This window comes from Muscardinus avellanarius (genome assembly GCF_963383645.1).
Source record: "Muscardinus avellanarius genome assembly, chromosome: 4".
NCBI classification, from domain to species: Eukaryota; Metazoa; Chordata; class Mammalia; order Rodentia; family Gliridae; genus Muscardinus; species Muscardinus avellanarius.
Genome location: NC_137789.1, coordinates 92,437,600 through 92,465,457, shown reverse-complemented (window position 1 = coordinate 92,465,457; position 27,858 = coordinate 92,437,600). Strand labels below are relative to the sequence as shown.

Here is a 27,858-nt window from a genome sequence, read left to right as displayed (position 1 = left end):
TCCAAATAACACTTAAGGGTTATAGGTCACACAGCCAATAAATGGCAGAATCTAGATGCTAGAGAGATTGTATTTCTATGAGGAAAAGTGCCTCATAATTTCCTAACACAAAACACTGAAAAATGAGGGGGTTTGCATTGAGGCTTTAGATAGGTAACAATAAAATGTACTAAGAAGTTATAAAGTCTTTGGGTGTTGACTTTAGTAGTTTTCCATATATTATACCATTTTAATCTCTCAACAATACTCTGAAGCATGTACTACATTAACAATTTTAAAAAGAAACCCGAGGCCCCTGGCAAGTACAGAGACTTCCCCAAGATGGGTTCCTGGCTGATCCTCACCATTGACAATTTACATTCAATAGCTCACTCTCTCCTAGTTTTCCCATAAAAATGAGAATTATTCATCAGTGATATCCAACTCTTAGCATGTTATTATAGTAATAAATTATAAAAGTCAAAGAAATATACTCTGGCTTTGGTTATAATGTGAACCAACTTAGATGAGTAAGTTCATACAATTCTCTAGGATAATATTAATGATATGCTAACACTTACATAGCACTTACCATGTTACTGAAACGTAATCTTGGTGAGATTCTTAGAATATTTCCCACAACAACCTGTGGGGTGGGTTCCATTATTTTCCCCATTTTGCAGAGGAACCCAGAACATAGAGATGCTACAGAATTTGTTGAAGTTTATGGGGCAAGTGGGAGACTCAGTACAAGCCCAGGAAGTCTGGCCTCAGAGCCTGTTGTGACAGTTAAGCCCTATGTGACCATTCTTCTTGCAAGAAGAAGAAGAAGAAGAAGAAGAAGAAGAAGAAGAAGAAGAAGAAGAAGAAGAAGAAGCAGCCAGCACCTCAAATTCCCAGAGTCTAGTAACACATACGATTTTGAGGGCTTTTTTTGTTTGTGTTTTTGTTTTTATTTTGGTGGTACTGGGGTTCCTGGAAACCCTTCTACCTCCGGGCTACACTCCCAGACCTATTTTTATATTTTTATTTGGAAACAGGGTCTCTTTAGCCAGCGAGGGTGGCTTTGAACCTGCATGATCATCCTGTCTTCACCTCCCAAGCGCAGGGATTACAAGCATGCGCCACAACGCCCGGCAACACAAAGCATGTTGTAGACATAGTTAACTATAAACAAAACCAAAATGGAAAAAGAAACTCTGCATTTACAAGAGAGATAAATTAGGTAGAGTGAATAACTCTCCATAGATGCCAAATCCAAATAAATAAATAAATAATAAATACTAAGTTCACAAAAAATTGATACAAAATTTTTTTCTATAAAGCTTCCTAGTATGATGAAAGATTCAATTTCATAAGAAAGCACTAATACCCTTTTAGAAGGTCAATAGTTGAGTGATTCTAGGGCTCCTTTTATTACAAAAAAAATCTTGGGGAAATGAGATGCTGAGGCCGGCAAAGAAGATTGCTATAGGAACTGGCTTTATATCCACACCTTGTGGGGTCCCCTCCCTCATCGGTTCACATTTCATATGTGATTTGTTTTCATAATAAAAGACTTTCAGAGTACTTGTATACCAGGGCTGGTGCAGGAACCTCCCTTCTTGTGAGATGGCTCATACCCCCTGTTAGAGATGTGTGGTTCAGCCTGTTACAGATGTGCAGCACCAGCCTCTAGGCATGGTAAAGTTGTCACAGATGACCCAGTGACAACAAAGCTTCAGGTAATCATGGCCACATGAGTGACCCAAGGTAAGACCAGCAGAAGAACCAGCTAGTTGAGTCCTGGACAATTAAGGTGAGCCACAGAATCACGAAATTTTAAATAAAGTATTTGTTGTTTTAAGCCTCCATGTTTGGGAATGGATTATTATGTGGCAAAAGCTGACACAGCACACACATAAGGCATGTCATGGGATGGCAACAGCAACATGGACACTATGAATTGTGCAAGAGGCCGGGGCATTTTCTCAGTGGAGTAGGAGAGTCAGGTGGCTGAAAGGGTGACCAGAGTGTTAGGCTGAGAGGATGGTATACGATGCTTCCTGTGTTTACCTACCTGTTCTGTGACTTGTAGATCAAGTGGATGGGGAAGGTCTTCTTCATGATCATATCAACAGAACAGAGAAGATAAAAGGAAAGAGTCCTGTTGCATCCTGAAAGAGCCGGCCCTTGGCTCCCGTGTCTCCAGCAGCAGGATAATATAATCAGTCAGGTTTATAGTTACACAACATCTTCCACTTGGCCCCTCCAAGTCGTCCTTGTTATTCACTAACATTGCTGCTATAGATCAAGAAAGGTGAATCATGGCCTAGGGAAAGGGCTCAACCAAAGATTAAGGCAAGCTCTCAGCACTCAGCAGCCGAGAGGCTCAACAGTCTCTGCTATCAGCAATGCTCAGAGTAAAACCATCATCCAGTCCAACATCTTTCTTTTCTTTTCTTTTTTTTTTTTTTTTTTTTTTTTGCAGTAGTAGGGACTGAACCCAGGAGCATCGTACCTCTGAGCTACACCCCAGCCCTATTTTTTATTCTTTAATTTGAAACAGGGTCTTACTGAGTTGCAGAGGGCCTCAGTAAGTAGCTAAGGCTGGCCATGAACCTGTGATCCTCCTGTCTCAGCCTCCCATGTATTTAGATTACAAGCACTGTCACCACGTCCAGCTCAACTTATTTCTTTAAAGATAAGAAAAAGAGAGACACAGAGATTGACTTGTCCAAGGTCATATAGCTCCTAGATATGATTGAGCTGACCCATGAATCCAAGTCCAGGGACTCATTTTTGTGTGTGTGTGGTACTAGGTGTGGAACCCAGGGGCTTTACTACCTCTGGGCTATGCTCCCAGACCTATTTTATACTTTATTTGGTAACAGGGTCTCACTAAGTTGCTGAGATCCTCACTAAGTATCTGAGGCTGGCTTTGAACCTGTGCGATCTTCCTGTCTCAGCCTCCCAAGCACTGGGTTTACAAGCACGCGCCACCACACCCAGCCTCCAAGTCCAGGAACTCTTAATATTCTACAGTGACACAAGACACAGAATAGGCACCTTGGAGCTCAATGAAGGAGCCAAATCATAGAAATTCTAGTCTAATAATCCTGTCCTTGAGTACTTTAAAAGTATTGTCCAATTGATCACCTAGGACAGCCAAGGATGCCATAGGACACACTGAAAAAAGTTCTCAAACGATGACTAGGAAACTTGATTGACAAAGGATAGAAGAAGGAAAAAAAATCTACCAATATTTCACTATGACACAAAATGTGAATTTATTTATAGGCCTCCTCTTCTCCTTCTGTTAAAGTACCCATTAATAATGGTCATACTTGCTAAGGTCTAAATGTTTGTGTCCCCAAACAATTCCTATGTTAAAAACCCCAACATCCAACTTCAAGACTTAGAAATAAAGATTTGCTGCTTCCTGTTCTACAGTATTCTGTTGCAGCAGCAAAAACTGACTGAGATAGTTCTTTGAAGAATGAAGAATATTAACTTATGGCTTAAAGCATGAATAATGGCTAATAAGTGCTTTGATTTGCTTTGCAAATCATGTTTAAGTGCTGACATAAGCATATGTTAAATGTAATCGGTACATCTGCTTTTATTTTATAATCTAGGGGGAAATGCCCTGGTCCTTTTTCTATTTCTACCTTATTACATGACCGTGAACAAGTGACTTAACTATTCCAGGTTTCAAATGTTCCGTCAATAAAACAAGGCAATTAGGCTTCAAGTCTGGAAGAACACGGGGCAATGGAAAGAACTTTGGCTGGGATCACAGTTGAGGTGAAAGCTGGGGCCTCCCACCTTGTTAACGGGCTGAGGGCCTACACCTCACTTCTCTCAATGTATATATAGATAAGTGGGAAAATGACACCGTTTTCACCTGGCTTGGAAAGAATGAACAATCCTGCAAAGTATGCAGATCAGTGTCTGATGTCCAAGAGTGTCTGGCAATGAAGCACTCATCACAATGATTCGTTTGTTCCTCCCACAAATATTTATGGGACCTGTGCTCTCTGACAGGCTGTCCTCTCTGTATGAAGGAAGTCAAGAACACCTGGCTTCCTAGAGCTGGCCTTCCAGTGCATGGTAATCCAAAGAGAAAAACAGGGAGATTATGTACCCCGCATTCAGAAAAGGCTTCCTGATTCCGTTCTCCTACAGCACCCAGAGCAGCCCCTGGCTGCCACAGAAGGCTGGATGGTCCTCCCCTGCTCCGGGGAGGCCACAGCCTGCAGCGGCTTTCTCTCCTACACCTCTCATCCTGGGCCCAGCGCAGGGCGCACCAGGGTGGGCAGCCAGAGCTGCCTTCACACCTTCCTTCCAGCCCAGCCCTTCCCCCTCCTCTCCTCTCCAGACTGCCCCAGTTGGCCTGCCCCAGAGCCTTCCAGAAAGCTCCGAGGTGGCTTCCAGGCACTACCCACAACTTCCCACCAGAGGTCGCTCTCCCACACAAGCCCAAGCCAACAGGCCCGGCTTCACCTCCTGGCTGCACTGACATTATTTTCTTTCTCTATTTTTATCTATTAAAAAGATTTCTTCGCAGCCATAACTTAGATCTCTACACTAAAATGGAGCAACAGGAAGATATAATGGTGCATTTCATTTATGAATGACCTATAATAAATTACTCTGAAGTGTCCCGAGTGCCAGAAGACAGAACGCTTTGTCTGCCCATGGACTGTATTTCACATACTTTAATTTAGCTGACACATAAAACTCATTTGACATTTTTCAGGCATTTGTGGGGGCATGAGGGCTGGAGGGGTGCACTGTGGGCCCGGGTGGGGAATGGGGGCGGTGGGCACAGGAAAGGATATTCGGTTCTTGTTGAGGGTTAAGGTGTGCAGCCGGGGTAACCCTGGCAACACGAGGTCCTCCGCGAGCTGATTGTTGTCCAAGATGAGTTCCTCCAGGCTCCTGAATGCGCTCAGTCCTTCCAGTGACCTGCGGTGACAAAGGGAACGGAAAAAATGATCCTGCACTAAATCAGGGAGGCCATTATGAGCCGAAATAAATATTTTAACCTTCCCTTTCAGGACTGGGAATAGTTTGGGCTTGGTGCCTGTCAGCAAAGTGAATGACAAGAATTAGTAGCGGGAGCCGGGGCGGGGGCGGCGGGGGAGAAGGGGCCGCTGGCACTCACCGCATCCTTCACGGGTTGCCAACATGAAGGATGAGGGTCACTTAGTGAGTAGCCAGGATCCAAAACAAAGGGCTTCAGATACGGCCTGCAGGATAAATTTGTCAATGTCTTGTGCCTTCAGGCACCCAGCCTCGGCTGACCCTAACCTCCATTCCCAAGATAAATAACTCTGTCACAGTTCACCTTCATTCCCTGGACACAAATTTAAGTTGTCATCCATCATTTCTGCCTAGAAATATCATACCCCTCTTACAATAATAAATATAACTTCAAGTATCATTTCTTAGCGGTTCTCCTCTGTACAGTCAGAAGGGAACCAGCAAGGAAGGCTTCTTTTCTCTCTCTTCACATCCTTTGACTTTTTCCCTCCTCCTCTGCCTTTTCTTTTTTCTTTGCTAGTCACTTAATTTGCTTCTGCCCAGTGTCCTCCAGCCTACCCCCAAAGGCAAAGCCTTTGCGGAATTACATAATCACTCTGCCTAAGAGAGCCTTTTCTTTCTTCTTTCACTATTTCTTTTTATTTGTTTTTGGTTTGGTTTGGAGGAGGAGGATTGGGAGAATTTCTGCTTCAAAGCACCTGGACTTGAAGTTACTGTTTTAATTTATGGAACATGGGATTTTTCACTTTATTTGGGGGGAAAAATATAGAGTATAGCAATGTAGATGTTGAGACAGTAAATAAAAGGCATCTGGAAGGATTAAGTACCCGGCTCAGGAAAAAAATAATGTATCAGGAAGGGAAAAATGGCCTTGTGTATACACAGAAAGGAAAGTTAACTGTTCATTTGGTGGGCCCTCGAGAGCGCGGAGTGGAGGGGACACTGGGCATTGTGCACAAGTGCTTGCTGGGTGCACACGAGCATTAATTAAAGAAAGCCGCCTGGTGCGGGGACACAGGCAGACGCACAGACTCCCAGCTCGCACCTGCCAGACCCAGGAGATGTGCTGAGCTTGCACAGGCTGACAGCTGAGCTACGACGTCGACGGAGAGGGCTCGCATGGGATCTCTAGCTATTCTATAAAATGCGACGAATCAGGACGATACTGTCCATACTATTTATTCATTTACTGATAGTAGCTCCTTTGCAGCTGTGTGTGCTTGTGCGTGCAAGGTGTGTATGGAGAGTGTGTGAATATTAGCACTAGAGCTTTCCCTAAGGATCCAGAGCTCTCTGGTGGGACCCCTGCCAAGAAGCCTCCAAGTTAGAGAGTCAAGCCAGGGCTGGTGGCACATCCCAGTACTTGGGAGACTGAGACAGAAGGTTTGCAGGTTTAAGGCCAGCATGCAGTAACTTACCAAGACTGTATTTTAAAAAAAGTTAAAAAGGCTGGGGATATAGTTCAGAGGTAGAGATTCCTGGTGACACACACACACACACACACACACACACACACACACACAAGTAAGTAAATAAATAGGAGTTAACCCTTGCAAGGTGTAAACTGCACTGTGTGTGATTAAGTTTTCAGCTTCCACTGGGCCCAGAGCTTGGCCTGCACATCTGGTCTGTGCCTTCTCCAACAGCCAACACTGCCAGGCTCAACATGGGAGAATGGGGTGCACATCTGGGCGTGAGGATCACTTTGGGTTATTTCATTCCTGCCCCGCCTTTTTCTTCTTCCTCATGGTTCTGTGTGAGGGAAACACAATGCACAAACATCTAGGTAGGACGGTGCGTGGGGCTTTGGCTCAGCTCTACCATCTCCTTGCAGTGTGGACTCGGGCGTGTTCTAAGTTCTGCCCAGGTCATGGGCTCTTACAGACAAGGAGGACTAACAAGTTAATATGTCATTCCTTTCTTTCTTCATCCTTTTCATTCCCTGATTTTCCCCAGGCCCTGACCTTGGGAATGTGTTGGGGATACAGGGGGTGTGTGAGGGCACTCCAGGGTCTTCTGAAGTCCCCTCCTCCACAGGGGTCAGTGAGGGATGCTCATTAACCAAAAGTGCTTCCCAGGGCCAGGCCCTGTTTGCCACAGGGGGCGTGGAGGCCACCTCCCGCCAGGCAGCCTTCTGGGCAGCTAATAAGTCCTTTGTGCACAAACATCAGCTGGGCTCTGGTTGAAGGCAGTATCCAAACACACATTGTTCCGGAGTTATGTTATGCAAATATTATACTTTTATCTTGAGACTCACTCCGCAAATGGTTGGCAACTAGCAAGCAGAAGAAAGCTTCCTTCCAAAAGTGCTTCAGGGAGGCACAGGACAAAGTGACCCAGCAGGGAGAAGACAGAGCCTGCCTCTGGAGGGGCGCCCTCTCCTCCTGGGAGACAGCCCTCTTTCCCTGCAGGGCCCCTGGGCTGCCCCTCACCCAGTGAGAAGGAGGGAAGTGCCTTCTCAGGTCCCCTGCCCCCTACCTAGTTTGAAGATTCTTTTTGCCCGAGAAGGTTATTAGCTGCTCAGTAAAAAGAAAACCGTGTTACACAGAGGCTGTTAATGAATAAGATCCCTGTTTTCATGTTGTCAGGGTAGCATGGTGATTTAATCAGTGGAATTCAGAGCTGAGGGACTGGGGACAAGAGACAGAGAACCCAGAGCTCACGAAGGGGAAAACAACCAGGAAAAAGGATTTGTGGGGCTTGGCTGGCCTGTGGAGGCCCATAAACATACACCTGGAAGCCAGCTTTTTCACTTTAAAAAGCATTTTGGGGGGTTATTATTGTTGTTTTTCAGGAAGGAGGAGAAAAATTATTTGCAACCATCTTTCAGTTCATACCCCATGTACCAGGTGCCTGTAAACAGATACCCGCGGTTAAATAAGATGACGAGGCAGAACAGGCTTTGGAGATCCTTGCAGATCTGTTACAGGACATTGGGGGCAGGGCTGTAATCCCTCTGCTGGAACATTGTGCATAGAATGCAAAATGAACCCAAAAATGAGAGCTCGGGTGGAGGGGGTGACCGCATGTAAGGGCTACTCAGCAGCTTCCTTGGCAGAGGCTGAGATGGCTGAAGTGTGGGTTGGGAGGCTAAGGGGCTTTACCCAATGCAGAGGAAAACCAGCTGGAGCCGCCTGGTGCACAGTCGGCAAGGGCAGGCAGGGAGAGCCCGGCCTCTGGGTGGCAGGTGCTTTGCTCTAGAAACCTAATCAGAGCCTCCCCAGCTCAGGCAGCCCTCCCGCCTCCTGCTAGCTCCACCAGTGAGAGCAGCGTGATCTCACCCACAGGTACCATCTCAGTCACTTCCCTTGCAGGGCTCTCCAGGCTCCCCGAGGAGCCGCTGAGGCTGCTGGGAGAGTCCCAGTGCCTTTTCCAAAGTCACATCAAAATGACAAAACATCACAATGCATTCGGCTCCAATGGATTCAAACAGAGAGAACTTTTAAGTTTCCACTGTAATTAACCCTATCCTCGTTAAGATAATTATGATCAAGCTTCCTGTCACAGTTAATATCCCAGCATCATCGCCCATGGCTCACACTCTGCCCTCATTAGCTTATAAAAACAGCGGCGACACTGAACAGGCAGCGGCCTCGGGCCCAGGCTGGGTGGGGGCTGGAGGGCCTGATGCAGGAACAGGAGCGCTGCAGGCTGCAGGCCCAGTGGAGGAGCCGCCCCTCCACCCTTCACTCCTGGGTGGGTGCAGACTCAGTCTCCTTCATCCTTTCTTCCAAAATTCTTGAGAGGCCAAGCTCCAGAATCGGGAAGAAGGGCCAATACCACAGAGAGCTGGCAGGCTCGGGCAGAGGGGCGTCTCGGCTGTAGTACACCTCCCACCAGAACCCAGTTCCACCTGGAAATACAACCTAGGCTGAAAAGCACATCTCTCCCTCCTTTCCCAGACAACGCTAGCACTGACGGGTGGGCCTGTCATGAGATGGGCAGTGAAAGGTGGGGACAGTTAGCCACAGACCCCATGGGAGAAATGTCTCTCTCTTTGGAGAGATGTTTGGTCTCAAGTCCAAGACCCAGAGTAAGATATTCTCAAACCAAGCAAGAAAAGAGCTCCGCTAAGATCTTTACCTACATCCTCACTGGTAACCATTAAAATATCCATGTGGAGAGGCCAAGGAAGGCAAGACTGCTAGTCCCCCTGGCCTGCAGGGCTTGGCCACTGCCTGCCCGCCGGAGTCCCTCTGGATGCTTCCTGTCTGCTCTCGGTGCAACCTCTACAAACCTGCAAAGATGCACCAAGGACCCACTGCCCCTCGCCAACTGGCTACTTCTCAGTTGGGAGTCCATGAATGTTGAGCAGAAAAGCCACCAACAAGATACCAAGAGCTGAACAGAGCACAGGCAGGCCAGTGGCTGGGAAGGCATCCATGCTGGCCTCCTTTAAAAGGCCAGCCGCCCCCCAGTTTTCCCCCGAGGCTGCGAGTCCAGAACAGTAAGAGGCACACTAAGAGAGTCTGCACCTATTTACCAGGTCTAGCAATGGAGGTATTTAAATACTGCATTACCCACCAGTAACTATGTCTCTGAGGACCCTCCAGTGACCTGGCTGCTCCTGGCAGCCCCCTGGCCTCTTGGCATCTCAGCAACTAAGCAGCAAGTAACACCAGCCATCGCACCAGGGCACCGAGACCTGCTCTGGGGGCAGCTGTTCAGGTTGGTCAGTGTGGTGGTTAAATAGTTCAAACATCACCTCTGAGGGCAGAAATAGTCATTTATTCCTGTCTCATTCCTGCCCAACTCCCATGCCTGACACATAGCAGGTCTGAGAGAAATGTCTGAAAATTAAATTCTCACAGAGGCTAGGGCCAAAGCGACAAGGACAGAGCAGGCGGCAGAAGACTAGCCAGTGGGGAGAAGAGGATTGGGGCGGGCTGATGTCTGTCCAGAAAGTGGCTCAATGGCACACGGAGGAGTTCACACACTCTGCCCACCCAGCCCCGCAAGAAGGATTCTTTCATTTTGCTGTAAAATCCTTTTATATCCTATTTAAATGGATGGATGGATGGATGGATGGATGGATGGATGGATGGATGGATGAGAGCTATCTATATCACTATATATAAACTATAATTTGCTATGTATTTTTCTAGTATTTATTTCATATAGCTAGAGACACATGTATAAATAACAATATAAATCAACTAGTCCAGACTGTAAGTTTATCAATAGGAAGTGGAAATGTTTTTAAGAACTAGATGGTAAAGCCAGGTGTGGTGGTGTGTGCCTGCCTATAATCCCAGTACTTGGGAGGCTGAGATAGGAGGATCTCATGTTAGCAAGCCCTTAGCAATCTAGTAAGACTCTGTTTAAAAGTAAGAAATAAAAAGGTCTGGGAGTGTAGCTTGGAGGTAGGATGCCTCTGGGAGGAGAGAGACAGAGACAGAGATAGAGACAGAGACAGAGACAGAGACAGGAAGAAAAAGAAAGAGGCAGGAAAGAGGACGAGAAAAGTAAGACAAGAAAAGAAAGAGGAGAGGAAGGGAAGAATAGAGGAAAGAGAAAGGAAAGGGAGAGAAGGGAGGGAGGAGGGCACGAGGAAGGAGGGAGGAGAGGGTAAAGGAGGTAGCCTTCTGGGCTAGGCCATGGTATGTATCAAGAACCAGTACATCACTTTGGATCAAAGTCAGTCCCAAAGTTCTACTGAGTCTCCATCATGATGGGTAATCTCTGAGCTGCAGAGAATAAAATTCTGCATCCAAGACTAAACAAACAAAAACAACATTGTTAAATAGATCTTAAGCCTTCATGTACCATGTATTAGAATACTAATACATTTTTCAAATCCGATACCTGAAGTATTATGGAGAATGAGTAAGAAACTAGAAACCCAGGAAGAGGCACTTGTAGTTTTTGTTATTTTAAAAGAAAAGTAAGATGGTCCATTCTCTAACCTTTGGATTCATGAGTTTATAAACTTACCTATAAGAAATTCTGGTTAGATTATACCTGTGAGGAACTGGTATTTGCTTGTCTTGGACACTGTAAATAATTTATCTGATCATATTAACCTTTTTTACTTTTGCTACCAGGAAGCTCAGAAGTAAATTGTGATCCAGCTATAGAAAGGTTATACTTCATGACCTCTATATGGGCTTTCCAACTTAAATTTTGAGGCTTATAACTTTTTCATAGCCTTAATATTTTATTTATCTATTTTATTAACTCTAATAAGCTAGTTGAAACTCTTTGTGGAGTGAGATAGGACATATACCAATATAATATTCGCAGATTTTCAGACAGGCAGTGTCTGGAAATTAAGTACAAATTCCGAGACGAGCTGTTCATGCAGATACTCAACTAGGATTAGGGAAGACATATACCATATCCAGAGTCAAAGTGGCTTTGAATAAACTTCTAATGACAGCCTTTGACAGAAAAGCTAAAAGTAGATGACAAAATGACAACTTTGGGTAGACTCATAACTGTTCTAAAAGTACCCAAAGAGCACTGATTAGTGGTTAAAATTACTCTAGGGTCAGGGTCTAGAAATTTCAGTTCTGTTTTGTTTTTGCCAATGACTTAGTGAGGTCATTAGTTAAGAACATGTTTATCTCATTTATGAAGGCTAAGACCATAGAAAGATATTAAGATTTATCCTATTTAATCATTAGGAATCAAAATGATCCTTTTAGAATCAACTATTATATCAGTCCAGTAAGATGAAATTTCACAATGTCTAGCATAAAGGCCTAAATATCAATTTAAAGGTTAACCAAAAAGAGCCATTTAAAAATCAAAAGGCAAATAGAAATTGGGAAAATAGTTCTCATTTCTCTAACAACCTATAGTTAAACATTCTCAATATGAAAAGAGTTTTTTCAAATGATTAAGAAAAAACTAAATCCCTAATAAAACAATGATAAAAATGATTGGAGAGAAAATTTCAAGGAAATTGTGTAATCATAGAAATGTGTTAGAAATTTCAGCTTTACTGTGTATCCCAGTACTTGGGAGGCTGAGACAAGAGGATCACAGGTTCAAGACCAGCCTCAGCAACTTAGTGAGACCTTGTTTCAAAACAAAAATAAAAGGGACTGGAATGTAGCTTAGAGGTATAATGTCCCTAAATTCAATCCCCAGTGAACCCCCAAAAGATAAGACTCCAATTAAACAAGATACTTACATTATTTTCTTAAATTTTAACATGGTTTTGCTAGGCACAGTGACACCTGTAATTCTAGCTACTCAGGAGACTGAGGTAAAAGGATCAGAATTTTCAGGGCAGCCTGAGCAACTTATAAGACCCTGTCTCAAAGTAAAAAATAAAAAGCATTAGTTCAGTGGTACAGCACCCCCGAGCTCAATCCTTAGTACTCAAAAGTAAAGAAATAAAAAATAAGATTACCATGGTTTTGTCAAAGTTCAAGAGAATAAGAACTAACAAGACTTAACAGGAGAGTGAAATTTGTTACAACCTTTCTGGAGGAAAATTTATACTGAAAACCTTCAAATAATTATATTTTTATTAGTAATTCTAACTCCAATAAGTTATTCAACATATATCAAAATATTCAGTGTATATCATGTGTGTATGGTTCTAGTATAAGTGAGTTCAATAGAGAGTTATTTGTAAATAAGCCTAAGTGCTCAACAATAGAGAAATGATTAAACAGAGCCCAATATATCTATGTAATGAAATACCACGTAGCAATTAAAAATATTATAGACACTTCCAATGAGCTGGGAGAATTTCACGCCATATATTGAAGTACCTAAAATTAAATTATAGCACACTATGGCACGCACACCAATATCTCATGCATGGAAATTAAAAGTCATTTGCCAAGCAAGTTTCAATTTGTGACACATTTCTCTGGGTATTTTCCTCCACGTTGATGGCTAAGAGTCATCAGAGTAGTCTTTATTAGGAGTTTTTAGTTTAAAAACTACTGTCTACAATATGCAACTTATACACATAGACTTTAAGACTATTCAGTTCACACATAAACAAAGGAGTATATATATCCAGATAACTACATATGTCCACTGATACCTACATCTATTTCTATATTTATATTCCTTCAATATATACCATTAATCCTTGTGTGATATTTTTACAGTTTTCTCTAGTTACTAAATTTCTACTATGTATTGTCTATTTTGAATAATAAAAAATAATCAGGAAAAAAATCTAGTAAAAATTCCATAAAGGAAAATAAGACAAAAAAGAAAAAGAAAATACAACTTTTATACACAGTATGGAGGTGTCTCGGATGACAAATGGTGTATTTGAAGAGAGCTTAAGTGAACCACCAGAGTGGGCCCATTACCACACATGCTAACCTGGTCCTAATCCACCCTGTTACCTCACTGTCCCAAGTAATGCTGCCTGGAGCTGTGTTTCAATTCTGGATGCCATATTGGAGAGAACATTAGCATTCAGAAACACCCAAGGAGTAAAACCAGTAATGTGGGTAAGAAACAGCGGATGATACAGGGAGCTTATCTAGAAGCAGAGAAGACTGAGTGGCATTCGAGAACAAAGCCTGTGGCCTCCCAGAAGGCAGAATCAAAAACAAACAGGATGATGCTGAGAGGAAATACCTTGGATTAATTTTTTTAACTTGTAAAAATAGAGTAGTTGTTCACTAAAGGACAGAACTGCCTCCTGAGTCAGTATGCATATTTGATCAGAGACAAATCACGGAGAATGTTGAAAGGGAATTTCTGTATAGAGAAGATTAGACCTGGCAAACTCGAATATTCTATGCAGATACTGTGATTATCTGACTGTAGCTCCTTCCTCCACAGCCATGACTTATAATGGCAGCTAAGAGACACTTTTCCCCTGCCCAAGGGTTTCTTACCAGCCAGCCTGGTACCAAGAGGGAAGTAGAGTTCTACCTCTCCCACTGCCCACAACACTAAGCTTTATAACTTATTTTTATCTTCCGCTGTGGCTGTGTAGAACCTTTTTAAAATTTTCCTAACTATGAAGATATCCCCAAAATAAAAACCACACATCTCAATACACTGTCCCCTTATGACCTAGGAACTACACATTAGAGCTATGTGAAATGGACACTGTTGATGTTTTTATATACACTTACAGACCTGGAGTCCTGGAGGAATTTTAGGGTGCTCCACTCTCTCCCCACACTTCAGATAAGATAACTAAAGTCCAGAGAGGTCTGTAGCCTACCTGAAACCATGCATGGTAAGCAAGCCAAATCTAGAATCCTTAGATGGACAGTGCAGTGTTCCTCCAATGCTCAACTCTAAGTAATTTCTAAGTATGGTTGAGAAATGGAAATTTACCATGGCCTCAACCTTTATTCAAGCATCATGTGTAATGTTATAGGTCCAATCATCATATACTGTCAAATAGAATGATGAATCCATAATCCTCTTATAACCTCTCCAGAATCTCCTAGAACCTCTGGAAGAATTAGTTCATACAATTTTTTTTTTCCATGTAACCTGATGAGGTTACATGCATGCGAGGTAGAGCCAGGTTGAGACTTACCAGCTAATGGTCCTCTTGGTATAAACCCCTATCGCTCACTTGTTCACTCATTTGCAAAAAAAAAAAAAAAAAGCGTATTGGGCATCAAGTCCACCCAGCCCTTTGCTAGAGTCTGGGGCTCCACAGATAACCTGTGAAATGGTCCTATGCTCTATGTAGTAAGTACAGATTCAGGAGCAGTTACCGTGTAACCCAGGGTGAAAGTTGAGGCTGAGATAATAAGAGGTACTTTGAGGAGGAGGCTGTGGGGGGCTAGCACTAAGTCTAAATTCAATTGAATTGTAATCTTTTGAAGCATCTACTTGTACTTTCCTGCACATTTTGTGGTAAAGGAACATATAAAAGAGAGAGATAACTTGATCCTTGCTCTCAAGTAATCTATAGTCCACAAAGCAAGCACGTGGCCCCCCCTTTTAGTGTGGCAGGACCCAGCAAACACCTGCAGTGGAGTTCAGAAGCTGCAGGAGTCCTGGGGTCTGCTCCCAGGGAGCCTCCCTTCTGCAAAAGAGAGAAGCGAGCTGGGCTGGAACCAGGGGGAAACCACCAGGACAGCAGATTGTTAGGCCACACAGGCAAGGTGGGCTGTAGCGTGAACAGGAAAGATTTGAGCACAAAGGCTCCCAGCTGTGGGGCCACCCCTCCTCCATCTTCCCTGAGGCTGCTGCAGCTAGCAAGTCCTGGAGGACAGATAAGGAGCCAGGAGTCCTCTCTAGATGAGCCTCAGCCTCCCCCCCCACACACCTGGGCTGCCCTCCCTCCTCTCTGGAACCTTCCTTGCATTTTCTCCACCCTGGTGACATGGTTTGGGCCTGGGCTTTGACCATGTCTCTAAAATTATTTTGATTCACGGCTTGAGATTTTACAAAACCACACATGCACGCATGAAGCCTGTGGACTTGGGATCTTGTTTGTTTTTAAGAGTCCAAAGAGTGGGTTTGTGTGGTGGGTTCTGTAAATGGAGGTTTTCTTTGCAAGGGCGAGGTGAGGGAGCAGACACGGTGAGCCGCAGCCGCGGTATGTGTGCCTGTCGCCGTGGACGGAAGGCCCTGCCTGGCGGGGAGGCTCCCACGGCCATTGGACAAACACAGGTTGGGCCAAGAACACCGCTCTTCCACCTCATGGACTGTCTGCTTGAAAGATAACAGTGTCTCTTCCACACAAGCCTTTCACCACCCTCCGGAAAGGGAATTTCTAACTCGACAGATGGTGTCTACTCATTGCAAACCAACCAGAAACGGAGACATTTACATGGCGTGGCCTCAAGGCTCCAGGATCCCAGAAGGGCCCTGATCAAACACTTGCCCAAAGACCAGCTCCCTGCGGGCAGCCGCCACCCTCCGCCCTGGAATGGAACCAAGCCAGGAAAACCAGGGGGGAAAATGGACCAGCTGTGGATTCTGTGAGGTCCCAGTCAGCTGAAAAAGGTGAAAAATATTTTCTGCCACAGACTACAGGTTTCTATCTCCTGTGGAAAAGAAGGTCCCAGGAGATACAGTGCCTCTAGCAGTGGCTTATACTGAAGCCATTTTCTTTCTCCCACAACAGCTCTAGCTCTGTGAGATGCAAAAACTCTCAAAGTACAGCTTGGTGATGTTCGCACCTGAGGAGTGACACCTGTAACAATGTTGGGGACCAAGAGGAGAGATCAAATGTTTCAGATATGCAGCAAAGTGGACAAGAGTACCTTCTGGCTTAAGCTGAAGCTCTCTCCTCACCTGCCTTCTGGCCGTGTGATTACCACGCCATGGCGGAGCACCGCTGTGGCATCTTCTCGGGGAGCATGTGGTTCTGATGGAGAGCATCATGTCAGCTCAGGGAAGCCAAACAAGCAGAGTGAGTAACAACTCAAAAAGACCACTCAAGCTGGGGGTACCAGCTCTGATCTCAAGCTCTTTTGTGGAATAAGACCTCGGGATAATAACACTTAGAAAGTTGAATTGTTTAATCTACCACAGTGGCGGCAAAGTCCCTGACCAGGAAACACTCAGCAGATAATGCATATGGGAAACACATGAGCCATGAAACATTAAAACAAACCTGAGTGGATACAAAGGCAGTTTGTTAGTAAAAAGGTTAGTTTTCAAAAAATAAGTGGGTATGCTTCATGTCCAAAGGAAGAATTAGTTATCTAAGAGGAAACAGGTGGCTAGTCCCGGTCTGAAAAAAATACTAATATGTATTTAGAATCATCTGCTTGCATGAGGAGATGGCAGCGTGGGAGGATGTCTTCCTGAAGAACGTTCCATTACCTGATTTTTGTCCTGCCTTGGCCACTGCTTCATTGAAATGCTCTGTGAAACCCTTGCCTTTTGCTTTACTTTTCTGTAATGGAGGAGGCCACATCACTTTGGAGGCCTCTTCCATTGCAAACATACTATGCTCCAAGGAGAGGGGGCCATAGGAGAACTCCCAAGCCAAGTTTTATCACTGCCTTCATCATTCTACCATTCAGTGAGCCATTTAGCAGGACTGTAGGCAGCCATATCCAGTTTTCATGAGGCCCAGAAGATGGAGGAGTCAGAGGGCAGGGTGTGTGTCAAGTCCCTGCTATGCAATCTAGTTAATAAAAAAGAGCTGGGGGTGGGGGGGGCAGAAGAGACAAAAGTCCCTCTCCCTCTCCTTTCCTTCATCTTTCATAGCAACCCAAACTAGGAAATGACAGGCAAAGTGACGCACCACTCAGAGGGCAGAAGGGAAGTTTGATGAATTGACCACTGGTCAAGAAGTGATGGGCTTTGTACGTGCACAAGGGCCGAGCTGCCTTTCCAGGCTGATCGTCTGCCAAGATAGGGAGCCAAGAAAGGGCCTCACGGTGCCCTGCATAGAGGCAGCTTTGACAGTTTTAATAAAATTGGTTCTCTAAAAAGGAAGATGGCTGAAAGAAGAAGATAGCAATGGAGATGAGAATGGTTGAGAATTACACAGATACAGAGTGGACATTCACTGTTGTTTTCTTCTATTCAGTGCACTAGCAAGTAAGCAGCAGAAGAAAGCTTGATTTCATTACATCTATAGACCATCAAAATGCCCATATGTGCCAAGCATTGGCTAGACACTTGAGATACTGAGAAGAGATGGTTAGCAAAATAAAGGTGCCCTAAGAAACACAGAATGAACTGTTCATTTGTCTATTTGTTCCTCTTTCTGCAAATATTTACTGAGCAACCCTAGTCCAGGCCAAGGGTTAATGAAAGTGGCTTTCCCTCAGCCCAGGTGGAGCTTTAGGGCAGTGAGGCTGCATGGTCTGTATTTTTAGCAAAGGAAGAAAGGTCCTTCTGGTCTAAGGACCCTGCCATGCTGGGGGGTCTCTGCCCGCAACCACCTGTATATCACTGCACACTGGGCCCCCCAGCTAACCGCCCATTTCAAGTTTATCCCTTGATTTTGGTCCCCTGAGTCTACATTTGTGTTTGGCTTTATTGAGTTGGTGACAACATATTCTCACATTGCTTATGAAGACACAAGAATGTCAAGAGCAGCAATCATATAACCAGGGGGCAGACAGGAGAAAAGAGCTTTAGTTCAGTCCTAGGAAAATTTCTAGCTGTGTCCCTGAATCAGTGACCCAGTGGATCCATGTTCCTTCCATATGCAAAATTTGAAGTTGGAATAGATGATTCACTCCATCTTTTAACTAATTTTAATTTGAGGCCTTCTGTGGGTCAGATACTCTTCTAGATACCAAGGGTACAATTAAGATACTATCTTGTCATCAAGGGACCTAAGACCTTATGAAAGAAGGGCATAAACATGTGGCCATTGGAACCCAATGAAGTGCTTCATCTGCCTCCATGTAGCCTTAAACATCTCTAAGGTCCCTTATAATATCCAAATATCTTTGGATTAGTTCCTTAGCCTCTGTTCTTTGACCTTTCATTATACAGAAGTTTGTGTATCTAAGCACTGAAATAGTCACCTTCCATGACACCAAGCATTTCTTCTTGGTTAGGAGAAAGAAGCCCATACAAAATAAAATATTAAAAATAATTCTTCCAGTCTATATTCTTCCATGATTGCAGAAAGAATGCCACTCATTACTAAACAGCTCAGCAAGGCTCACAGTGTTGGAGAATATAAAGTTTTATGAGCAGGTTTCTCCTTCTCTCTCTGAGTGTAAGTGAGAAAGTACGTGAGAGAGAAAGCCGAGAGGCCTGGCTCAGGAGTCCGTGGTGAATTATAGACTGCCGCTCAAGATTCACAGCTCTTCGTGGTAGGAGGTTAATATTCTCACATGTCATTAGGTCTGCTGGCTCTCCTGATGGTTCATTGAAGCAGGCAGCAAATTATTTCCTCATGCTGCAGAGGACAGCGCACTGCAAAGCCAGGGAACTCAGGTCAGGATAGGCCTTTGGGCATTAATGACTTAGGATCATCAGGGGCTGTCTATAGGTAGGAATGGGCCTGTAGCTTTTGACAAAGCTAACTTTTTGATCGGTCTTGACTCTGCTTTTAAGCCAGACCTCCAGATTTTATTCCCATCACATTTTAAGTACCTGCCAAGACCTGCAAGAAGACTGAAAGATTGAGTAACCTGTCTGGTCATTTTATCTTCACTTGAAATGCCTTCACTTGCTTTCTACTACTGTACATTCCACCCACAGTTCAAGATGGAGCTTGAACCCTATTCCATGTAGGAGACTACTTAGTCTGCCCTAATCCCAGCTAAGCATGCCTGGACTGACCTCTCAAGGGACTTGGACCTGCGTGCTCCTTCTACCAATGATTCACGGGCTTGGTCTGGTTCCCTATCATCCCATATGTCTTACTCTTATCTCCTTGAAAACCAATTGAGACACATGAGAAGAAGAGGAAGGAAGGGGAAAATATGAGTGCCCTGTATGCAGACCCAAATCCCAAATCTGTCTCTATCCTGGAAGAAGAGCCCAAGGAAAGACCCAGAAACACAGGCTCAGTAAAACATTTGTTTAAAAGTTGCCTGAAAACACCACTTCTAAAGATCACACTTCTAAATAGTGGAAAAGAGCAGCACAAGGCTGTCATGAGAGCTCAGAGGAAAACAAGGTCCACCTTCCTCAGACTCAGGATATATATATATATGATATATATATATATATATATATATATATCATATATATATATATCATATATATATATATATATATATCATGTGCCTACCATAGTCTATATTCTGTTCTTCTCTGTTCTCAGCTTTCTGAACAGCAGCAAGGCTCTCCTGCAGAGGGGCCTGGGGGCTGCCCGTGGGACTAGAGGCCGTCTCCAGGCTCCACAGGCAGGCCATCCAGGACTTCTTGTCCAGTAGTGCAGATAGGTGAGACCAGACTTCTATGTCCCCCCTTTAGAATGAGGTGTCTGCCCCCGGATCAGGGGCATAAACAGGACTAACAGTAGGAAGGCTGTCTTTTCCAGGTACAGATGGAAGTTTAAAGAATGACTCAGTAAGCCAGAAAGCACTCAAGAAGAAAGCAGTGATCTTCACTACTCCAATCCTATCTTTTCCCCTTGTTTGGCCTACTTCAAAATGTTCTCTTTAGACTATAATGTACCAAAATGTTTTTTTTTTCCCCCCTGCGGTACTGGGGATGGAACCCAGGATCATTCTACCTCCTAGCTATACCCCCAGCCCTATTTTTTATTCTATACTTTGAAACAGGGTCTCACTGAGTTGCAAAGGGCTCACTAAATAGCTGAGGCTGTCTGCAAACCGTGATCCTCCTGTCTCATACTCCCGAATGCTGGGATTACAAGCATGTGCCACCATGCTCACCTCCTAAAGTATTTTTAAAAATATTTTCTTTAGTGCCAGGCGTAGTGGCACACGCTTGTAATCCCCGTGCTTGGGAGGCTGAGACAGGAGGACCACATGGGTTCAAAGCCAGCCTCAGCTCATTTTCCATTCCATGTAGACCCTACTCCCTTTTCTTGAAAATACCACTGCTTTTTTTTTTTTTTTTTTTTTTTTTTGGTGGTACTGGGGTTCCTGGAAACCCTTCTACCTCCGAGTTACACTCCCAAACCTATTTTTATACTATTATTATTATTATTATTTTTATTTGGAAACAGAGTCTCTTAAGCCAGCGTGACTGGCTTCGAACCTGCTCAATCCTCCTGTCTCCGCCTCCCAAGCGCAGGGATTACAAACGTGCACCACCATGCCTGGCTCATTGCCTGCTTTTTTAATAACTTGTGTTCAAAACTATTCATGAGAAAAGCAAATAAACACATTCATACACACCTTTAGAGCAAGACTGAGAGTAAAGAGAGCTGAGAGGATGGGTAGACAACCCCTACTCTGTCCAGTTTCCCTTGATCTGACCCCATGGTCAGTGAGCCCTCCCTGGCTCACTCAGTATTTGGCACAGTAACAAGGAGAGTCTACTGCAGTGCAGTCCATGGACAGGACTTGGGGTGAGCAGAGCCTTCCCCTTGCTGGGCTATGAATTACTCCAATGAGAAATAAAGAGGGGGCAACTAGACAGTGTATCTAAAGAGTGCCTTGCTGACCACCTATGTCAGAACCTGAGATAATTTATTAAGAATTTTATACTACAGCTGGGCGTGGTAGCACACTTGTAATCCCAGCATTTGGGAGGCTGAGGAAAGGAAGATTGCTGTTCAAGGACAGCCTCAGCTACTTACTGAGGCCCTTTGAAACTCAGTGAGACCCGGTTTCAAAATAAGAATAAAAAATAGGGCTGGGGGTGTAGCTAGGAGGTAGATTATAGTCTAAAGAGAACATTATAGTCTAAAGAGAACATTTTGAAGTAGGCCAAACAAGGGAAAAAGACAGGATTGGATTAGTGAAGATCACTGCTTTCTTCTTGAGTGCTTTCTGGCTTACTGAGTCATTCTTTAAACTTCCATCTGTACCTGGAAAAGACAGACACCTCATTCTAAAGGGGGGACATAGAAGTCTGGTCTCACCCATCTGCACTACTGGACAAGAAGTCCTGGCTGGCCTGCCTGTGGAGCCTGGAGACGGCCTCTAGTCCCACGGGCAGCCCCCAGGGCACAACCCTGATTTATAAATAGGGCTCTCTGTGGGTAGACCTGGATATTCAGTTTAATTTCCCAAGTCATTTCTATGACAACCAAAGTGGGACCAACTGGAGTCTACGGCTCAAGGACATCTTCAGGGACCAGTCAGGTCACACATGATTGTACATACTGGAAGGGGACAAAAAGCCACAATCAATTTAAATGTGACCCAGAATTTTACTGCCTTAAAATATCTCAATACTGTCTTCCTAGTTTATATTTTGCTGGTCACTTTGCAAGAAAGCACGCATCAAGCTGATTACCCCAACAATAAATGTTGCTTTGTAATATCAAGTTTATGCCCTTTCTGTATACACAATAATTTTGTCTTTTAATGCAAAATCCTAGTGAATTCTTAAGTGACACACAAAGTGCTAAAAGTGTGTTTAAATCAACTGAAGTGAAGATAATAAGGTCAACCACAGCCCAGCTCCAGGACGCCCTATAACACCCCCCCCCCCACACACACACACCTTCTGGCCAAGGACATGTGCAGAGAGCCACCCACTTTGGAGTCAGGGCCCATAAAAGGTGAAAGATACGCACATTTAAAAAATGCTAAATCACAGAAAATGCAGGTAAGACAATAGGGAGTGCTGAGGACTAAGGAATTAGAGAGTCTTCACTCTACCTGCTGGCAGCCAGGTTAGAAGTGCTATGCAGGGAGAGTGCAGTGCTGAGATGTGCTTGGCCCTAGGTGAGATGACCACATACTCTGTTGTGTAAACTGGGACAACATCCAGGGCAAAATGGGCACTGTTACTGATAATGCCAGAAAAACAGGCACTGAGTTAAACTATTTTAGGCAAACTGAGATGGAATTTACACTGCCCATCAGCCCAAACAGCAACCAAGTAATGTGGTCGCTATACCTGATCCATTTGAAGATCTGGAATCTACCACATTACACATTGATTACCTGGAGACCCCTACATGTCCTTGATTGTCTAGCAATAACCTCTTCCTAATATAAAAGGTCTAAGAGACCCCCCAGAAATGCCTACAAATATCCTTCTAGTTGTTTAAAGGAATTATATTAGTGGCTCTCAAGTGGAGGAATCTTTGCACCCCAAGGTACATTTGCCAACATCTGAAGGCATTTTTAGGGTTCATGACTGGGTGGTGCCACTGGCATTAGCTAACAGAAGCCGGGGTACTGCTAAACATGCTCATTCACAGGACAGCCCCACAGTCAAAATCCTCTGACTCCAAGTGACGTGAATGCCAAGGTAGAAAAGCCCTGGATCAGAGGAAGGAAAATGCTTCTGCTCCCACTATGGCGGACGAGCGACTCTCCTTTCCTTGAGTTCTGACAACTGTCCCGGCAAGCTCTCCTCCACAGCTGCTGAAGGCTGTAGCTGAATCCTGCTGGCCCAGTTCTGATCTAGGAAGGAGTCTCCCCGGCAATGAAAGAGACAGCGCAGCTGTCAGTCTCTGCAAGGAAAGTAACGGAACTTTCCTGGTTTCATGGGAGCAGACAAGATTGACAGACTGTGTGACTTTTCCCTTCTTGAACATTACTGAGAAAGAAACTGACAGCAAACGTATCCAGCAGGTTGAAACTGCTGCGCTCATTAGCAATTGGAGGCCCTGAACCTCCAAAGATGTGTGCATCCTGGGATGAAGCCAGGATAGCCCAGGAGCATGGACTTGAAATGAGCCTCTTCAGACACTTAGATCTACCCCAGCACAGCCTGAGGGAGGAGTCACCTTTATTGCTCTTGATGGGCTCCTCTTCCCATGCATAGGAAATCAAAAACTGGGCTGGAAGTGCAGCAGGAAGACACTTGCCCACACAAAGACCTTCTAGTGAATGGAGACTCCTGCAGGGATGGCAGAGCAAGGTAGAGCTTAGGGGCAGAAATTCAGGACCCATGACAGAAGTGAGGTAAAGGGGGTCTCAAACCCAGGCTAAAAATGCTTTCTATATTTATGTCCTAAGGCCATCGTAACAAAGAATCATAAACTGGGTAGCTGGAGCAACAGAAATCTGTCTGCATATTGAAAGTTAGAAATATGAAATAAAGGTGTTGGTAGGGGAGGATCTGTCTAGGCCTCTCCACTGCTTCTGGTGGTCTGCAGTGTAACCCCCATCTTCACCTGGCATTTGTCTGATGTTATCTTTGTGTCTCTTAACATGGGATTTTTTATAAGGACACCAGTGATATTGATTCAGGGTAAGGCGATATTGAGTCACCTTATTCCAGAATGATCTTGTTTTAACTAATTATAACAACCCTATTTTCAAATAAGGTCACATTTTTTTAGGACTTCTACATATAAATGGGGGTAGGCACAATTCAGTCCATATTTACCTCCTAAGCCACTACTCCTCCCATAAGGAATGCCAACATTCTTACTGGTGCCTAACAAAGTGATTTCATGAGGAGGTGACAGCGTGAGGAACTATGGAAGTCAGGAACTGAGACTGAGAATGCTAAGCCCTTACGGTGTGCTCAACTCTAACATCTTAAGCCATATTCACTTTCACTCTCCTCTCCCAAGACCTTGCTTCCTACACCTAGTTTAATGCAACCATCATTCAGAATATAAAAACACAGCACACTGTTTATAAAAGTTCACACCTGCATCCATCTTCATTCTCTGAAACATAGCCATGAACCTACAGGCAAGTAAATAAGGCCTGGCAAGAAGTCAATGTTCAATAAAGGTTTGCTTCTTTTCCCTCTCCCTCTCAGGCCCAATGAGGATGTTGCAAATTTAGGATATTAAGAGAGAAGATCAGACGTGCTCAGGAACTTGTGACACTCAGTTAAAGAATAATTTTAAAATTTGATGCCCAATCCATGGCCCAAATTGGGAAAGGCAAAGAAATAATTCCAATTATATTGACACCAAAAGAAAATGGATTAAAAACTAAAACAAAACCACCAGTCAAGCTGGACATGGTGATGCATGCCTGTTATCCCAGTACTTTGGAGGCTGAGACAGGACAATCACAGATTCAAGGCTAATCTAAGCAATTTATCAAGGATTCAGCAACTTAGTGAGATCCTTTCCCAAAATAAAATTTAAAAAAGGTAGGACTGAAAGTGTCAGAGATATAGAATGCCTCTGTGTTTAACATCCAGTACCACATACAAAACAAACAAACAGAAGAGGAGACTGGGGTCATTTTGTGTAGTGACAATCAGTACTACGCCCCCAGTAGCCATCAAAAAATCATGGTTATAAGTCATAAATCAACATCACCAAAGGAAAAAAGTCAACATATATTTAAAGATAACCTCCATTCCAATTGCTTTTATCTAAAGTATTAGACAACTGCTGCATTCAAATTGTTTATAATTTATATGGAGAGACAAGATGTTGATGCATGGAAATTAAATAATACTAGATTTGAGGAGTAATTCAAGATAACAATAGAACTGTCACAAAGCAATATATGATTATATGCCACATAAACAATATAGAAAATAAGTAGAACAAGAATTCAGAGGAAGTGATTATTTAGGCAGAAAGTCCAGAAATGACACTTTTAAAGAAGTGATACTGAAAAGACTTTAAAATTTATTATAAAAGTATAAAATTTATTATAAAAAGTCCTATAAGAAACCAACGAGTTGGTAGTAGACATGTTAAAATTACTTCATTCTAAAGTAGTTGATATTATTTAGCGATTAAAGACAGCCAGTAAATGTGTTTAAGCAGACACCTCTTTTTTTATAAATAAAGGGAATAAAGGGAATAAAGGGAATAAAATAAAGAATAAAAATAAATAAAAATAAAGAATAAAGGGAAGGTACAACCAATAGTCAGTGGTGTGGTAGGCAGCTTCGAAGACTTTCCAAAGACCTCTTCCTCTTGGTGCCATACCCTTTATAATGCTCTCCACCTCAGTGTAGCTGGGCCTCCAAACTTGCTTTTAATGAATAATTCAAAAGTGATGAATATCACTTTCAAGACAAAAACAGAGGCTCTTGTCTCTCTGGTCCTCTTCCCCATCACTTCTCACTGCCATGTCTTGAGTTACCCTATGGAGAGGGCCACATGGCAAGGTACCAGAGGAGCCCTCTAAACAGCGGGCAGAAAGAAAACAAGGCCTTAGGCTAACATCTATCAAGGAACCGAACCCCTGCTAACAACCACGTGAATGTTCTCAGAAATGCATCCTTTCCAGCCAAGCCTTGTGCTGATGCCCAGTCCTGTCCAGTCCTTACTGTAGCCCTGCGAGAGACCCTGGGTTAAGGTGCATCCAGAAACTGTATGATAAATGTGTGTCATTGTAGGTGGCTATATTTTGGGTGATTTGTTACTCCACAATACCCCAAACAAATGAAAAGGTGCTAATGTTTCTATTCTTTCATCTTCATCCACATGACAAGTGGGTATCCAACTTGACTGAGATCAGGAGGTACAGAAGAACAAAAAGTAGTCATGAGTAATTTGGGGTTCCATACTGGATGTTAGGTAGCTGGCATTTTAGATTTACACATATGCCTCTGAAGAGACACAGGCTGAACATGGGAAATGTTGGCCCCAAACCTTCTTTGGTAGCTGTTTCTAGAGAAGGTGAATGAATATTTAGATCCTGGACCAGTGGTCTGGTTTTCTCAAACAGAACTGAGCCACTCTTGCAACTAATAGCAAAAATTGCCATGCCCAGAGCCACACACATGGCTGCAGAGCCAGGAGCCCTGATCCTATCATGCAGGCTTTCTTCTGTGTTCTTTCTGCAGCCTAGCGCTTAAAAGCTTAGGGAAGAGCATAAGTGGATGACTAAAGACTCAATGACTTGGGATCAGGTTCTTCAGTCAAACAGATGGAAGCATTTACCATTTTCAAAGCGAGTTACAATTTGGTTCATCATGGGTCCAGGGGTGTAAGCTTTGGTCACTGGGAGGGTCAGGGCTAAACCAGCACTCTCGGGCAAGAATACTGCCCTTTTTTCTATATACCTACACACACAGTGTTAGGGCTGGGTTTTCAAAAGCAGACCTTGAAATGAGGAGGTAAGAGCAAGTCATCTATTTGGGAGGTGCTCACATAAAATATCCGCAAGTGAGATACTAAGGGAATGAAGTCAGCAAAGGAGGCACCATCACAGGTGACCACAGCTTATGACCACAGCCATTGGCATTCAACCCTACTAGAGTAGGGAACCCAAACTTCTTATGTGAACAGCCTTCTAGTAAATATGGTGGGATGGCATTTGCAGACCCTACAATCTCTGTTACAACTACTCAACTCTGTGAAAGCAGCCACAGAGAAGACATAAGTGGATGGGCAGAACCCTGGTGGGCCAGACTGGGTTCACTGGGGGTGATTTGCCAGCCTCTGCTGAAGAGCAATCTGGATGCCATGTGGATCATTCCTCAGAAGCAGCTCAAGGGAGGGTGGGAAAGTTGGGACATCTATTTCCTCCCATCAGTCACTGGTTGAGAGCCCAGAAGACTTCAGTGGCCAGAAAAAAAAAATGCAGGTGCTTAAAATTGGAAGCCATCCAACAGGTGTGCATAAGAATGATGTGCACCAAGAGCTTATGAGAGCTACAACAGTGAGGCTAAAAGAACTGGCCTCGGCCTTGACTGGTTTTTTTGTTTGCTTATTTGTTTGTTTGGTACTGGAAATTGAACCCAGGGGTATTCTACCTCTGAGCTACACTCCCATCCCTATTTTATTTTATTTGGAAACAGGGTCTCACTAAGTTGTGGAGGGCCTTCTAAGTCCTGTCTCAGCCTCCCAGATATTGGGATTACAAGCATTCCCCACCATGCCGAGATTTTAGGCTGCTCTTAAGAAGGAAGGAAAGAGTGAGATGAAAGCCAGAGAGGAGGAAAGCCGAGCCTTCAAGGAGGGAGTGCGCCTCCTCAGCTCCGCTCTCCTCCCTTCCTCTCTCCGCTGCTCTAGGGAACTGTTCTGCTGATGGATCCAGCCCAGCTGGATGTTTTCCAGCAACACAGTTTACCTGTTGTCCCAGGTAAGTCCCAACCACAGCTCTGCCGACCAATGGTCCCAAACTGCTCTACCCTCAGACTCCTTTTTCCTTAAAGGATCCTTTCCTGTGTGGGAGTTTCTGTTGTTGTTGTAATTACAAAATTGAAATTAAAATGTCATTTTACTAGGGGAGAAAAAGACTGGTATAATAAAAGGAGGGATTGTGCAGCTACCCAGTGGACCATCCCAGCCCCACCCACCACATTCTCACCAAAGAAGAGAAAAAGACCCTTCCTCTCCTCTACATTCAGTTAGAGTCAAAGAAAAAATTAAATCATCTTATTATGTAATTGGGACTAGGCCTCTGGCTGCCACAGTAAAGAAGGGATTAAGAGCAGAGCCACCTGGGCAGCCATTCTCCTGGGTCCCATTACCACCCCCCTAGTTCCTTTTTA

At 44.0% G+C, this 27,858-nt stretch overlaps 1 protein-coding gene across 2 annotated transcripts in view; it reads right to left on the bottom strand.

Annotated features, from left to right (window-relative positions):
- The window catches only part of LRMDA (leucine rich melanocyte differentiation associated), a gene marked incomplete at both ends in the record, with an annotated part of 1,107,765 nt that overhangs the window by 474,688 nt on the left and 605,219 nt on the right, over positions 1-27,858 (bottom strand). For both annotated transcript variants that reach the window (XM_080695153.1, XM_080695152.1), the window contains one exon: positions 4,803-4,929. In XM_080695153.1, the coding sequence (XP_080551279.1) occupies positions 4,803-4,929 (127 nt within the window). The remainder of the gene's footprint in view (positions 1-4,802; positions 4,930-27,858) is intronic.